Source organism: Carassius auratus, chromosome 3, assembly GCF_003368295.1.
Source record: "Carassius auratus strain Wakin chromosome 3, ASM336829v1, whole genome shotgun sequence".
Classification (NCBI taxonomy): Eukaryota; Metazoa; Chordata; class Actinopteri; order Cypriniformes; family Cyprinidae; genus Carassius; species Carassius auratus.
This window is the reverse complement of record NC_039245.1, coordinates 15,610,587-15,626,970: the sequence shown is the minus strand read 5'-3', so window position 1 is coordinate 15,626,970 and position 16,384 is coordinate 15,610,587. Positions and strand designations below refer to the sequence as shown.

The 16,384-nt window shown below is 43.1% G+C and overlaps 1 protein-coding gene across 2 annotated transcripts in view; it reads right to left on the bottom strand.

The window, feature by feature from the left end:
- Positions 1-288: 288 nt before the first annotated feature.
- Positions 289-16,384, bottom strand: part of LOC113054812 (serine/threonine-protein kinase N1-like) — a 35,032-nt gene continuing 18,936 nt past the window's right edge. For both annotated transcript variants that reach the window (XM_026220619.1, XM_026220623.1), the window contains exons 5-22: positions 11,611-11,756; positions 11,299-11,512; positions 11,031-11,216; positions 10,323-10,432; positions 10,108-10,251; positions 8,747-8,822; positions 8,340-8,463; positions 6,925-7,006; positions 6,549-6,643; positions 6,343-6,415; positions 5,447-5,538; positions 5,178-5,354; positions 4,753-4,815; positions 4,571-4,647; positions 2,437-2,579; positions 2,118-2,225; positions 1,961-2,041; positions 289-1,398 (exon numbers count right to left, since the gene is read on the bottom strand). In XM_026220619.1, the coding sequence (XP_026076404.1) occupies positions 1,195-1,398; positions 1,961-2,041; positions 2,118-2,225; positions 2,437-2,579; positions 4,571-4,647; positions 4,753-4,815; positions 5,178-5,354; positions 5,447-5,538; positions 6,343-6,415; positions 6,549-6,643; positions 6,925-7,006; positions 8,340-8,463; positions 8,747-8,822; positions 10,108-10,251; positions 10,323-10,432; positions 11,031-11,216; positions 11,299-11,512; positions 11,611-11,756 (2,195 nt within the window). In that variant the 3' untranslated portion in view covers positions 289-1,194. The remainder of the gene's footprint in view (positions 1,399-1,960; positions 2,042-2,117; positions 2,226-2,436; positions 2,580-4,570; positions 4,648-4,752; positions 4,816-5,177; positions 5,355-5,446; positions 5,539-6,342; positions 6,416-6,548; positions 6,644-6,924; positions 7,007-8,339; positions 8,464-8,746; positions 8,823-10,107; positions 10,252-10,322; positions 10,433-11,030; positions 11,217-11,298; positions 11,513-11,610; positions 11,757-16,384) is intronic.

The following is a 16,384-nucleotide window of genomic DNA, read 5'->3' as shown; positions in this document are numbered from 1 at the left end:
CCCAAAAAAAGAGTCAAGTTGTTTAATATAATAATATTCAGGCATAGCATTTCCAGAATTAGTCAGGATTCAGTGAGAAAGAAAAACCAGATATCTAAAAATAAAAACCTGCTGTGTTTGGTTATGGGACATGCTCATAACACAGTGGAGGTGTTGTGTGTCAAACTCTCTGCCACCCCCTGTGGTTAAATGAGTGCATTACACAAGTCAACAGTCTCTGGATTGTGTGTGATGTGGCTACATTGGTCAAAACAGAAAATGGAGACAGAAAGACAGGAGAAGGGAGAATTCGTTGAGCCATTTTACTCGGGTCAGTACCATGAAACTGGACTCTGCTAGTCAACAAGCTCCCATTGAGCGCTGCAGGGATGAATTTTTGTTGGCCAACCCATAAGTTAGCATCATGTTTATTCCCTCCAAATAATAAAAAAAAAACAATAGTATAGTAAACAATAGTTTACCCCAGTAAACTTTATTTTATAACATCATTTAAAAACATCTTCCCTGAAAGTTTTGATAAGAATAGTTAGCAAGAGAGCAATCTTCTTATCACATCTGAAGTCCCATTTAGCCATTTGTTAGCAACAGACTTTTTCAACACGGGGGAGTATTATTGATGCATTTCATGTCGTTGAATAAAATGTTAAAATATCTTGAGCTTGTGTTAAACATAGACCTTATTTCAAACAATTAACCCAAAAACCCATTTAAAGAATCAGGATGTGCTGAAAGGCGAACTCGTTGACTTACAGAAACACGTCATCCCTGCAGCACTCTATACACAAGATTCATGACTTCATTAGCTTCTGGTGCTAAAGGTAATGTTATGTAAGAACCTGACTGACTACATAAAAATCCTGCGAGTTTGCAAACAGGACAAAAAACATCTTGCCTTCCGGCTTTCAGAGCTTCACATTATGTGGATTCTTGAATCTCTTCATCTTAGATGCACCTTCTTCAGTCAGATGGAGTAATTTCCTCAAGCTCCAATCTCTCTTATAGGCAGTCAGGAGATGTCAAACCCTTTATTGTGGTTTTCATGTTGAACAAACCCATGTTTCATTGACAGGAAGCCTCTGAGGAAGCGTCAGTCCTAACGCCAAGCAGTCTAGATGTGGACTAGGAACGACTGATGTGTCGTCTCAATGGTCCACATCTCCCACACCTAGCAGCGTCAGTGTGCACACTTGTGCCCTAGCAGAAGTCAGACACATAGTCAAAGTCCCTGAAGTAGTCCTGGTCTTTGCGTGAAAGGGTCCGGCGCTCACGAGGAGGCGTCAGCGTCGGGGCTTCATTCGTAAACTCAGCGTCAAAGTTACTGACGTCTTCTTTTCCCTTCACTGCAGGAACGAAAGGAGGAGGAACCTGCCGCTGCAAAAGTGCCTCCCAGTCCATAGTCTAGAGTGAGAGAAGATCAGTCAGTTACGCCATCATTGCAACTTTGGCATTATTATATGGAAACTCCCAAAAATATGAGATTTCAATGCTTTTGCATTCACTCGCGAATCTTTTGCATTCCCCCAAGAAAATTGCGAAACATTTGCATGCTCTCACAAAAATATTGCATTTCGCCAAGAAACTTACATTCTTTCAAAAAAGTACTGCGTTCCTCCAAGCAACTTTGGGTTCACTTGCAAACCATTGCATTCTCTCACAAAAGTACTGCGTTTCCCTCTAAGAAACTTCAATTTCATACAAATATATTGCGTTCACCCTAAGCAACTTTACATACTCTCACAAAAGTATTACGCTCCCCGAAGAAACGTTGGTTTCTCTCACAAAACATCTGTATAATTCTGCATAGGTGTTAGGGACAAATGTTTTGCAAGCAAATACAACGTTTCTTGGGGGAATGCAAACATTTTACAAAAGCAAAATATCACGCAAAGTATAGTATTTCCTCCCATCTCATATTTTTTGAATAATCACTTTGCCCCATTAAGAGACGAAGTCTTCATACTCTAAAGAAGGGTTGTTTCTTGATGTCCTCTGCGTCTTTTTCACTGGAGCCCAGTCGTCTCTCGGGATTACGCCTCAGCAGCTACACATGAAAAACAAGGAAAGTTGACAAACCTGGCCAATCACAGAACAGCTTTGGGGGAGAAACACAGTCTTACCCGTCTCATGATGCCGATGGCCTCGCTGGAGAGGAATCTTGGGTAACGTACTTCATCATTCACAATGCTGTCGAACACCTCCTCCTCATCATCACCTGGGAACGGCGACTGGACACACACACACACAGATTACATATCAGAAAACAAGACTTCTTATCGTACTGTTTTACATCTCCAGTAAAAGTATGTTGATTTAACACATTTGTACTGAAAACCACAAAAAATGACTTCAGTAGATGTTGTTAGATTTATGCTTAAAGAAACTATTTTGGGGGAAACAATCGAATAATAAGCACAACTTGCAGAGACGCATGCATACCTCTCCGACCAGCATCTCGTAGATGAGCACGCCGAGACCCCACCAGTCCACGGCTCTGGTGTAGGACGTGTCTGTCAGAACCTCAGGAGCCAGAAACTCTGGAGTCCCACAAAATGTGCTGGTTCTGTCCTCATGACCCATTCCTACAGGACAGGAGACAGAAACCAGACATTCAACAGACAGAAAGGGCATCTCTTTTTGCAGTATTTACTATTTTAAGGGGTCATATGATGTTGCTAAAAATTTAATTATTTAGTGTAATGAAATGTGTTTATGTGGTTTAAGGGTCAAAAAACACATTATTTTCCTCAAGCTATACATTATTGTTTCTTCTCTATGTCCCGCCTTTCTGAAACATGTCGATTTTTACAAAGCTCATTGGTCTGAAAAGCGAGGTGTGCTCTGATTGGTCAGCTATCCAGTGCGTTGTGATTGGCCGAATACCTCAAGCGTGTGACAGAAATGTTACGCCTCTTACTGTGATGCTGTGTCCCAGTTTAACAAGACAAAAACAATGAAACTAGTGGTGGACGATACTGCAAAATTTGGTATCGATCCAATAGCAAATATTGCCTATATCGATACCAATACGATACTTTTTACTTAAAAATATATATATTTTGTCTAGAGGAGAGCAGAATGTCATTATTTCTGAGGTGAATGAATGATCAATTTGGCAATATTTTTTATTAATTTATTGAAGTCCACAAAATTATTAGTTATTAGGCACTGCAGAATGAATTCTTTACAGGTTTGTATAGGTTTGTGGTGTTGCCACAGAATCGAATGCTCTTTTTACCCATATCACAAGTTGCAATATTTTCATTTAGTGCCATAAAATAGCTCCACACAACGATTCTCTTCCTCTCTGCAATCCTGATCTCTCATTCAATGTGCTATCAGCTTCGCTCACTCTGTTCAATGTGCCTCGGCGCGTTGTGTTACAATTGTATCGATCCGATACCAATACCAGTGTTGGCATCGATACTATCGATATTTCGATCGATCCGCCCACCCCTAAATGAAACTCATTATAAATTAGGCATTTGTTTCATCCAGTGGGGACATAATTAATGATTATAATGTCTTAGACTTTCATTTTACGTGTTACGTATCCGTATCACGCCTTTTAAGCATAAAACCATATCTGCATTTGTGATCGGAGAAACAACAAACGTTCTCGAAACTGCTCAAAACTCACGTTTGAATTATCGGTGGCAAATCCCTTTAAATATGTAAATGTATTTACAGGCTGTGAGTCAGGAGCACCAGACTGTCCTTGCAAAGTTGGTATTGCCCCACTTTATAGAAACAGACACTCATAGCGTCCTCCATTAAATGTGCTGCACACATCTGAATATTTGGGTTGAACTGTTCTGGAACAGAGTTGAAATTCAACTCAACTGATTTCTAGCTTCGCTTTCACAACGAAACCCACAGCGACTCAACAACATGGTGCAGATGAATGCAGATGAATGTTCTTCATGAACATTTGGTGGTGTAATGCAAATTTTCCCACGTAGACATGTTGGGGGCGTGTCTAACTGAGCAATTTTAGGAGGGTGAAGTTGACTCAACTTTTATAAAGAACATCTCTTTGGATTTGCAACTTCACAGATCCTCTTTATCAACCAAGAGCTTGTAACACTCCAAAGAGAAAGGAAAAATTGAAAGTGCATCATATGACCCCTTAAAAATGAACCAACTGTGATTTATAGCTTTTTTGGCTGACAAAAACTTGAATAAAAATGTGAAAGAACCGGTTTCATATTTTACAGCAATTACTTGAGTAATTATAATGCAACTTCATCTTTGATCACAGGAATAAAAATACATTTTTACAACATATTCAAATAGAAAATAGTTAATTATATACATATATATATATATATATATATATATATATATATATATATATATATATATATATGTATGTATGTATATATATATAAACCCTTGGTGCGCAGAAGAGACTTCTTACCGACCCAAACCCTCTGAACGGTAGAGTTATTAAAAATAATAGACACATCTTGTCATTTCCAGATCACTCAGACCCAGCAGTGAACAAATCTCATGCTCTTCCTCCATTATCTCATCAATATCTTTACAGTAGGTGCAGTGTGTGACTCTTTACCCTCTTTACAGAGACCGAAGTCTGCGATCTTCACATAACCTTCAGTGTCCAGCAGCAGGTTATCCAGCTTCAGATCTCTGACACACACACACACACACACACACACAGAGAGAGAGACAAGAATTAACTCTTAACTCTTAACTCAAGTTTATGAAAGCAGCTGTATTTGAGTGTTTACTCACCGATACACAATCTTATTATCATGAAGAAACTGAAGGCCCAAAACCACACATGCAGAATAAAACCTGAATCACACACACACACACACACACATATGAAGAATACAGTAAAACACTCATGAAAAACACACAAATCCAGGAACAACACATTCAGATTGCACAATGATTATTAAAGCAAGACACGACACACAACAACATTGTTTTTTCTTCATGCACTGGTCAGTTTTGAGATTTTGGGCTATTAGTCATTTCATAATATTTTGTTCTTTAAGCTGTTCGTTTCTCCACTTCAGCAGCACTTACACCAAATTTCACAGATTTATTCTTATATATAATCTGAAGTTTATTATAGAAGAGTCTGTTCATATATCATTTGCCTGATTTTATAATGTTTATTGAACCGCTAGTGTTGCATATTGCACACGTACACAGAGCGTGTTTCAGAGAAGACGTCAGCGTGGATGTGCATCATCAGGTCTCCGCCAGCCGTGTACTCCATGACGAAACACACGTGTTCTGGCGTCTGGAAACATGCAAACAGATTGACCAGGAACGGATGCTGTGCGCTGTTCACCGTCTCGAAGATCCGCTTCTCGCACAACAAACTGGAAGAGAGAGGATACGTGAGTCTGAAGACTGAAGGGATGAACCGTCATGTGTACAAAGAGCACAAACAGGAAATGTATCTTTCTCTCACCTCTCCACCTCGTCTCGAGCCACAATGTCCCCTTTCTTCAGTGCTTTGATGGCATACACCTTTCCTGAGCGTTTGTATTCGGACAGAAGCACCTGGAAACACAAAGATCATGATTAACAGACACCTGCTAATCCAGCTGCTCAGCGTCTCAAACTGAGAGGAAAAACATTTCTTACTGCATTTGATATAATGCAATGCAAAATCTGAGAAGCAAAACCACTGATTTAGTTTTGTGTGGGACTTGCAAGAAGTTTTGCAACTGTTAAGTAAAATAAAAAAAATAATAAAATCTAAATTAAAATTAGAAAGGAAACTGATTATTTAAAATAATAAAATTAATAATAAATATAAAAAACAATAAATATACGATATTAGTAATATATTAATAATACTAAAAAACATTTCTTGCAAGACTTATTTTTACTAAACATTTACAAAAAAATTTTTGTTGCAAACAATAACATAACTTAAAAAGCTTACAAAAAATATTAATAAAAAATACTGAATTTATTTATTTTTTTATTCTAAAACTGAAATAACATAGTAATACAAAAAAAAAAACATACTTAAAATGAAAAAAAGAAAGCTGAAAATTCTTGAAATAAAAACAAAACCAGATATATTCTCAAAGAGAGTACCATAGTATATAAATAAAACTGCTTGCAGAGAAGTTGTCAACTAGACATTGCCTGGATTTGAATATGGTTAAATATGGTAAATGCAGAAAGGTGCACTCTTAGCTGAATGCATAATCAAACTAGCCACTGTTTCTAAAGCAAACACAGTATAAAAGATGTTGGTGGATGTGTAAGACTTCTGTAGAAGTGTGTGTGCTGAGTCTGACTAGCTGCTATAGATGCTATAATAATGATGTGACTGAAACATGTTCTAGTTACCTTGCCAAAATGTCCCCGGCCCAACACTGCAATCATTCGGAAATCCTGCAGACACAGAGTGCTTTTGGAAGACCTGTAAACACACACACATACACACACACAGGGGCCGGATGTAATCAAACTGTAGAGGAGAGCTGGTGTGAGAATGTGTGTGTGTGTGTCGTGGCCAGCTCTGGAAACACACTGTGTGCTGGTGGGATGTGTACCTGCGCTTGGAATTATGGGAACTGGTCCTGACAGCCTTCTCCGGAGGAGCGGGATCAGGAGGAGAGACCGGCTCAGACACTGGAACAATGTCCACCTGAGAAAATCACCAGGTTATTACTGTTTAATCACTTCCTTTCTGTTATATTGCTATTAGCTTAGCTTACACTATTACATTTCCTTTATTCTGCACTTATTATTTCACCTTAATTGCTAATATAACTTGTGTTACTTTTACTTTTCTCTCATTATACACAGCTTTGGCAACACAAAATCTGCAACTGACGCCAATAAAGCACACTGCAGATCCACTGCAGACAGCGTCTTGATTGATTGTAAAGAGTGAATCAGGTTCAGTCAGTGCAGTCTCAGGTTTACCGTGTTTGACGTCTGTGTGTCTTTCCTCGTCACGGATGGAGGAGAGTCGCCGTCCAGCTGGATCTTCTGGATGGAGATCTCACTGCGGAGGAGAGTGTGAAGCTCATGATGTGGGTCGGGATGAATGTCAGGTGATCAGATGTGTGTGTGGTGTGTGTGTGTGTGACAGTACCTGCTGTGATGTGTGTGTGTGTGTGTGTTACAGTACCTGCTGTGGTGTGTGTGTGTGTGTGTGTGTGTTACAGTACCTGCTGTGGTGTGTGTGGTGTGTGTGTGTGTGTGTGTGTGTGTGTGTTACAGTACCAGCTGTGGTGTGTGTGTGTGTGTGTGTGTTACAGTACCTGCTGTGGTGTGTGTGTGTGTGTGTTACAGTACCTGCTGTGGTGTCTGTGTGTGGTGTGTGTGTGTTACAGTACCTGCTGTGGTGTGTGTGTGTGTGTGTGGTGTGTGTGTGTTACAGTACCTGCTGTGATGTGTGTGTGTGTGTGTGTGTGTTACAGTACCTGCTGTGGTGTGTGTGTGTGTTACAGTACCTGCTGTGGTGTGTGTGGTGTGTGACAGTACCTGCTGTGATGTGTGTGTGTGTGTGTGTTACAGTACCTGCTGTGGTGTGTGTGTGTGTTACAGTACCTGCTGTGGTGTGTGTGTGTGTGTGTGTTACAGTACCTGCTGTGGTGTGTGTGTGTGTGTGTGTGTTACAGTACCTGCTGTGGTGTGTGTGTGTGTTACAGTACCTGCTGTGGTGTGTGTGTGTGTGACAGTACCTGCTGTGGTGTGTGTGTGTGTTACAGTACCTGCTGTGGTGTGTGTGTGTGTGGGGTGTGTGTGTGTTACAGTACCTGCTGTGGTGTGTGTGTGTGTGTGTGTTACAGTACCTGCTGTGGTGTGTGTGTGTTACAGTACCTGCTGTGGTGTGTGTGTGTTACAGTACCTGCTGTGGTGTGTGTGTGTGTTACAGTACCTGCTGTGGTGTGTGTGTGTGTGGGGTGTGTGTGTGTTACAGTACCTGCTGTGGTGTGTGTGTGTGTGTGTGTTACAGTACCTGCTGTGGTGTGTGTGTGTTACAGTACCTGCTGTGGTGTGTGTGTGGTGTGTGTGTGTGACAGTACCTGCTGTGGTGTGTGTGTGTGTGTGTGTGTTACAGTACCTGCTGTGGTGTGTGTGTGTGTGTGTGTTACAGTACCTGCTGTGGTGTGTGTGGTGTGTGTGTTACAGTACCTGCTGTGGTGTGTGTGTGTTACAGTACCTGCTGTGGTGTGTGTGTGTTACAGTACCTGCTGTGGTGTGTGTGTGTGACAGTACCTGCTGTGGTGTGTGTGTGTTACAGTACCTGCTGTGGTTAGTGTGTGTGTGTGTGTGTGTGTGTGTGTGTGTGTGTGTGTGTGTGTGTGTGTGGTGTGTGTGTGTGACAGTACCTGCTGTGGTGTGTGTGGTGTGTGTCGCTGTGTGTGGAGGAGCTCATGGGAATGGCGTTCTTCAGCAGACGGACCCAGGTCGCCATGTCCACGTTCATCTGTTTAGCGCGCAGGAAGGCTTTACCTGAGCACACGAACATGCAATAACTAACTCCACAATATTATACCTATGCTATATTGAGACTAAAATAGATAGATTCAGGCTTATTATTAAAAAAGGCAGTTTTTATAAATATAAGTACATTTTACATAATGTATGTACAGTGTATCTAGTTTAGCATATGCATCCATATCAAACCTCATAGTACATTTCTAAGCGCATCAGTGCATTCAGCATGGGATTCAGCCCTTGTGCACAGTACATTTCCCAGCATGCATTGCTCATAGGCATCGCATCAGTGATTTACCCTGCTGCTTGGAAAACACCTTCCTCTGCCGCTGTAGCCGTGGACCTCGCTCTATCACGGGGTTGAAGAACATCACCTGTAACACACAAGCGTGAACACAAACCGTGTTTTAGTAGGTACAGACCATCTACCAAAGCATGAGGTCAACATGAGCTTAAAGGGATAGTTCACCCAAAAATGTGAACTAAACATTACCCCATGATTTACTTTCTTATTTCAGAAGAGTCCAATCAGAGTTGTATTAAAAAATGTCCCGGCTCTTCCGAGCTTTATAATTGCAGTGAATGGGTGTTATTGTTCAGTAGCCCAAAAACCGTCAAATAAAGCACATCCATCCATAATAAAAAGTATCCACATGGCTCTGGGAGTGAAAAAAAAGCCTGTAGTGCATCAATGTGTTTTTGTAAGAAAAATATCCATATTTCAAACTTTATAAACTGTCATCTTTAGTTTTTCGGAGAGAGCGAGAGCGTAGTTTAGAGAACAAAATGAAACACCGGTCATGAATTAGAAGAACAAAACATAGATGATAAATGATGGAGGATTTCGATACACTGTAGGCCAAGAGGAGACTGATTCTGATGCTAAAGAAAGGAAACTCTGCTGCTGTAAAAAATATTGCTACTGAAAGATAACACCCATTCACTGCCATTATAAAGTTTGGGAGAGCCAGGACAAGTCTACAAGAAGAAAGTCATGTACACATTGGACTAAATCATGGGGTAATTTTCATTTTTGGGTGAACTATCCCTTTAAAGGGCTCCCTGCGGATTTCTGTTAATATAAAATTGATTGTACAACATTTGAAAGTGAAATAATGAATATAATAAAATAATAAATAATGGTATTATAATTGTAATGTACTAACGTAAAATTACATTATTTCTCAGTTTTTTTTTTCTATTTTCATTTGAAATATTACAATAGTAAGATTTTGTTTTTATTTTATTAATTTGTATAGATTTTTCATTGTATTTGATCATAATAATAATAATAATAATTCCTATAGCAATAATAATAATAATTCCTAGTATTTTTTATAGTTTTATTGGTATATAAGCACACAATTTTGGCCAAACTGTGCAGCCCTACACAGAAAACGTTTTAAAGCATTTTAAATTACAATCACAATTTTTATCAGAAAATATCTGATTTCTTTCCCCCCAAAATTGTGCATCCCTACTAAAATTTTAGGAATTGTGATGTAATATGGTTTACTGATATCTGACATGAGTGACTTCTTGGTGATTTGGTAAAAAAGAAAACAGCATTTTAGTGTACCACGACACAGCCTAAAACAGACAGTTTTTCTGTGCATGTTTGACCCATTAGTGTGTGTGTGTGTGTGTGTGTGTTGGTACCTCGGCGAGCAGCTGTCCCTGAGGTTCCAGCTCCAGCTGTATTCGGTGTCTCTGATTGTCCAGAAAGTCCTCCAGCTTCAGGTACTTGAGCGCACAGAGCGAGCGATAGTCCCTCCAGTACACCGCGATCTCCATCTCTCTGGACTGAACCAGCACATTAGCTGAGTACGCTGTGTGTGTGTGTGTGTGTGTGTGTGTGTGTGTGTGATACTCACTCTCTCCAGCTCCAGTGTGAAGGTCTGATCCCAGGTCTGTTCACCAACACTCTTCCAGCACGTCTGTCCCACCACACAGTTCTCCAGCTTCAACACGGCGCTCACCTCCGCTAAACACACACATCACACACTCATTCACTGTCAATAAATACTGCACATCCATCAACAACAACATTTACAACACTATGACATGAGATTGACAACCCACATCTCTTTGAAAAAAGTATCTTCTGCTCTCCAATGCACCATTTTTGATCAAGAGAGTCCAGTAAAAACATTAATATTGTGAAATATTATTTTAATATAAGATAGTAGTTTTCTATGTGGATATGTTTTAAGCTGTAATTTATTTCTGTGATGCGCAGCTGTATTTTCAGCATCATTACTCCAGTCTTCAGTGTCACATGATCTTTAGAAACCATTTTTATATGTTGATTTGCTGCTCAAGAAACATTTCTGATTATTATCAATGTTGAAAACAGTTCCTATTTTTGTGTAAACTGATACATTGAATTTCCCAGGATTCTTTGATAAATATAGAATGTTCAGAAGAACAGCATTTATTTGAAATCGGAATCTTTTGTAACGTGTCTATCCTGTCAGTTTTGAGCTATTTAATGCATTCTTGATGAATGTACTGTAAGTATTTCGAACTACCCCCAAACTCTGAGCGGCATGGTATGAGAACAGAAGCACAGAGACACTCACAGGACAGCTCTTCGCTCTTGCTGGGAGCCTTCAAGCTGAAGCTGCTGTTTCTGCTGCTCAGAGTGAGTTTGAAGGGCCGTCCGTCTCCAGCAGTGAAGTGAGGCAAAACCAGCGGAGAGGAGCGACTGCGTCCCGGTACGATCTCCAACAAGCCCACACACCCCAGCAGACGCACCTGCAGCGTCCCTGAGCAGGACACACACAACAGATTTGTGATGTGAAATGTGAGGCGTGTGTTTGTGGACAGGTTGGTGTGTCGTTGTCGTACCGGTGAGCGGCGAGGGTTTGCTGAGGGTGCTGTATTGATTATGAACATAGGGGGCGCTGTGACGGGAGCTGAAGGACGAAGACGATGCCAGCACTAACTCCTCCTTGATCAGACACACTTTCGGATGATCTTCTGGTAGATTGACCAAACGCTGCTCTAAAGACATTCGCAGAAGATCCAAGCGCTGGGACGCTTCGCTGATACTAGACTGAGCCTAGAACGACAAACAAACCTCATTCCTCTGATTTCAGCTTCTGTGTTAGCTCTCGTTTCTCCGAGGTATTGGAGGACATGCATGTGTGTTTCTCACACCTCGGCCATGGCCTTCTTGTCATGTGCTTTTCCAGCTCCCAGAAGCCTCAGCATGTTTTTGGCGCCCTCAGCCATGGCATGTTCAACACGGTAATGATGCCAGAGTTCCTCGATACGGAGCTCCTCCCCACACAGATCCGGCTTACCTGCACACACACACACACACACACACACACACGTTAGATCCTGCTGAGATACTGTTAATGAGACCAGCGCTGTTATGGCTAACTAAAACTAAAACTTTAAAACATTTATGTTAATTGAAATAAAATACACATTAACTGAAATACAATAAATAAACCCTTAATACTATTGTATTTTAATTAGGTGTCAATAATAATAGAAACAACAAAAACACAGAACAAAATGACTAAATCTTGCATTAAATTTGAAATAAACATGAATACAAATGAAAATCAAAAAAGTAGGTTTAGTTTTTATTTAGTTTTAGCTTACAGTATTTTCGATTGCTAAACAACAGTGGGCACAACTGGAGTCACATGTGCAAAACTCTAACTACAGTCTGCACAGCAGCAGTTCATGTGGACCAAACTCTAGTTAGTTTTTCATTGCTTGAACACAGTTTTCAAAACTCTACACACTTATCCCACCACTTTAACCACAACCTGCACAACACTGTGGATTTACAGCACTTTGTTCAAATGCTAACACACTGCTGTCAAAACTAGTGTTTTTCCTCTGTGTGTTCCGAGTGACGGTGTGTGTTATCTCACTGAGGGTTGTGTGTGGTGTTTCTCCTCTCGGTGTGTTCTGAGTGACGGTGTGTGTTATCTCAGCGAGGGTTGTGTGTGGTGTTTTCCCTCTCTGTGTGTTTCGAGTGACGGTGTGTGTTATCTCACTGAGGGTCCTGTGTGGTGTTTCTCCTCTCGTGTGTTCCGAGTGACGGTGTGTGTTATCTCAGTGAGGGTTGTGTGTGGTGTTTCTCCTCTCGGTGTGTTTCGAGTGACGGTGTGTGTTATCTCGGCGAGGGTCGTGTGTGGTGTTTCCCCTCTCGGTGTGTTCTGAGTGAAGGTGTGTGTTATCTCGGCGAGGGTTGTGTGTGGTGTTTCTCCTCTCGGTGTGTTTCGAGTGACGGTGTGTGTTATCTCAGTGAGGGTCGTGTGTGGTGTTTCTCCTCTCGGTGTGTTTCGAGTGACGGTGTGTGTTATCTCAGTGAGGGTTGTGTGTGGTGTTTCTCCTCTCTGTGTGTTTCGAGTGACGGTGTGTGTTATCTCAGTGAGGGTCGTGTGTGGTGTTTCTCCTCTCGGTGTGTTTCAAGTGACGGTGTGTGTTATCTTGGCGAGGGTCGTGTGTGGTGTTTCTCCTCTCGGTCTGTTCTGAGTGACGGTGTGTGTTATCTCGGCGAGGGTTGTGTGTGGTGTTTCTCCTCTCTGTGTGTTTCGAGTGACGGTGTGTGTTATCTCAGTGAGGGTCGTGTGTGGTGTTTCTCCTCTCGGTGTGTTTCGAGTGACGGTGTGTGTGTTATCTCACAGAGGGTTGTGTGTGGTGTTTTCCCTCTCTGTGTGTTCTGAGTGACGGTGTGTGTTATCTCAGTGAGGGTCGTGTGTGGTGTTTCTCCTCTCGGTGTGTTTCGAGTGACGGTGTGTGTGTTATCTCAGCGAGGGTTGTGTGTGGTGTTTCTCCTCTCGGTGTGTTCTGAGTGACGGTGTGTGTGTTATCTCACAGAGGGTTGTGTGTGGTGTTTTCCCTCTCTGTGTGTTCTGAGTGGACGGTGTGTGTGTTATCTCAGCGAGGGTTGTGTGTGGTGTTTCTCCTCTCGGTGTGTTCTGAGTGACGGTGTGTGTGTTATCTCACAGAGGGTTGTGTGTGGTGTTTTCCCTCTCTGTGTGTTCTGAGTGACGGTGTGTGTTATCTCACAGAGGGTTGTGTGTGGTGTTTTCCCTCTCTGTGTGTTCTGAGTGACGGTGTGTGTGTTATCTCACAGAGGGTTGTGTGTGGTGTTTTCCCTCTCTGTGTGTTCTGAGTGACGGTGTGTGTTATCTTGGTGAGGGTTGTGTGTGGTGTTTCTCCTCTCGGTGTGTTCCGAGTGACGGTGTGTGTTATCTTGGTGAGGGTTGTGTGTGGTGTTTCTCCTCTCGGTGTGTTCTGAGTGACGGTGTGTGTTATCTCGGCGAGGGTTGTGTGTGGTGTTTCTCCTCTCGGTGTGTTCTGAGTGACGGTGTGTGTGTTATCTCACAGAGGGTTGTGTGTGGTGTTTTCCCTCTCTGTGTGTTCTGAGTGACGGTGTGTGTTATCTTGGTGAGGGTTGTGTGTGGTGTTTCTCCTCTCTGTGTGTTCTGAGTGACGGTGTGTGTTATCTCGGTGAGGGTTGTGTGTGGTGTTTCTCCTCTCGGTGTGTTCTGAGTGACGGTGTGTGTTATCTCAGCGAGGGTTGTGTGTGGTGTTTTCCCTCTCTGTGTGTTCTGAGTGACGGTGTGTGTGTTTTCACGAGTTCACCCTTACATCTAATCTGAAGGCAAATAGTAGGCATATTTTGGCGTGCTGTCCTGGGGGAGGGGTCTGGACCCGGAGCATAGCCCGAACCCAAATAACTCCCCCTATCCCTAATTTGGGATAAATAGATTAGAAGTGAGGAGTTGGGGTGGAGGAGGGTTGCCGAAAACTGTCGTGGGACAGGAGGTAGGAAGACTGGATATATATACGCTTGCGTGCTATTTAAGATTATTAGCTAAACGAGATGCACCTGTGCCAAATTGGATGATTATCTGATCGTGCTTCTCCCGAACTTTGTTAATAAAACCACATATCTCACAGAGGGTTGTGTGTGGTGTTTTCCCTCTCTGTGTGTTCTGAGTGACGGTGTGTGTTATCTTGGTGAGGGTTGTGTGTGGTGTTTCTCCTCTCGGTGTGTTCCGAGTGACGGTGTGTGTTATCTTGGTGAGGGTTGTGTGTGGTGTTTCTCCTCTCGGTGTGTTCTGAGTGACGGTGTGTGTTATCTCAGTGAGGGTTGTGTGTGGTGTTTCTCCTCTCGGTGTGTTCTGAGTGACGGTGTGTGTTATCTTGGTGAGGGTTGTGTGTGGTGTTTCTCCTCTCGGTGTGTTCCGAGTGACGGTGTGTGTTATCTCGGCGAGGGTCGTGTGTGGTGTTTCTCCTCTCGGTGTGTTTCGAGTGACGGTGTGTGTTATCTCGGCGAGGGTCGTGTGTGGTGTTTCTCCTCTCGGTGTGTTCTGAGTGACGGTGTGTGTTATCTCGGCGAGGGTTGTGTGTGGTGTTTCTCCTCTCTGTGTGTTTCGAGTGACGGTGTGTGTTATCTCGGTGAGGGTCGTGTGTGGTGTTTCTCCTCTCGGTGTGTTTCGAGTGACGGTGTGTGTTATCTCGGCGAGGGTCGTGTGTGGTGTTTCTCCTCTCGGTGTGTTCCGAGTGACGGTGTGTGTTATCTCAGCGAGGGTTGTGTGTGGTGTTTTCCCTCTCTGTGTGTTCTGAGTGACGGTGTGTGTTATCTTGGGTGAGGGTTGTGTGTGGTGTTTCTCCTCTCGGTGTGTTCCGAGTGACGGTGTGTGTTATCTCGGTGAGGGTTGTGTGTGGTGTTTCTCCTCTCTGTGTGTTCTGAGTGACGGTGTGTGTTATCTCGGTGAGGGTTGTGTGTGGTGTTTCTCCTCTCGGTGTGTTCTGAGTGACGGTGTGTGTTATCTCGGTGAGGGTTGTGTGTGGTGTTTCTCCTCTCGGTGTGTTCTGAGTGACGGTGTGTGTTATCTCAGCGAGGGTTGTGTGTGGTGTTTTCCCTCTCTGTGTGTTCTGAGTGACGGTGTGTGTTATCTTGGTGAGGGTTGTGTGTGGTGTTTCTCCTCTCGGTGTGTTCCGAGTGACGGTGTGTGTTATCTTGGTGAGGGTTGTGTGTGGTGTTTCTCCTCTCTGTGTGTTCTGAGTGATGGTGTGTGTTATCTCGGTGAGGGTTGTGTGTGGTGTTTCTCCTCTCGGTGTGTTCTGAGTGACGGTGTGTGTTATCTCGGTGAGGGTTGTGTGTGGTGTTTCTCCTCTCTATGTGTTCCGAGTGACGGTGTGTGTTATCTTGGTGAGGGTTGTGTGTGTTGTTTCTCCTCTCTGTGTGTTCTGAGTGACGGTGTGTGTTATCTCGGCGAGGTTGTGTGTGGTGTTTCTCCTCTCGGTGTGTTCTGAGTGACGGTGTGTGTGTTATCTCACAGAGGGTTGTGTGTGGTGTTTTCCCTCTCTGTGTGTTCTGAGTGACGGTGTGTGTTATCTTGGTGAGGGTTGTGTGTGGTGTTTCTCCTCTCTGTGTGTTCTGAGTGACGGTGTGTGTTATCTCGGTGAGGGTTGTGTGTGGTGTTTCTCCTCTCGGTGTGTTCTGAGTGACGGTGTGTGTTATCTCAGCGAGGGTTGTGTGTGGTGTTTTCCCTCTCTGTGTGTTCTGAGTGACGGTGTGTGTGTTATCTCACAGAGGGTTGTGTGTGGTGTTTTCCCTCTCTGTGTGTTCTGAGTGACTGTGTGTGTTACCTTGGTGAGGGTTGTGTGTGGTGTTTCTCCTCTCGGTGTGTTCCGAGTGACGGTGTGTGTTATCTTGGTGAGGGTTGTGTGTGGTGTTTCTCCTCTCGGTGTGTTCTGAGTGACGGTGTGTGTAATCTCAGTGAGGGTCATGTGTGGTGTTTCTCCTCTCGGTGTGTTCCGAGTGACGGTGTGTGTTATCTTGGTGAGGGTTGTGTGTGGTGTTTCTCCTCTCTGTGTGTTCTGAGTGACGGTGTGTATTATCTCGGCGAGGGTTGTGTGTGGTGTTTCTCCTCTCGGTGTGTTCTGAATG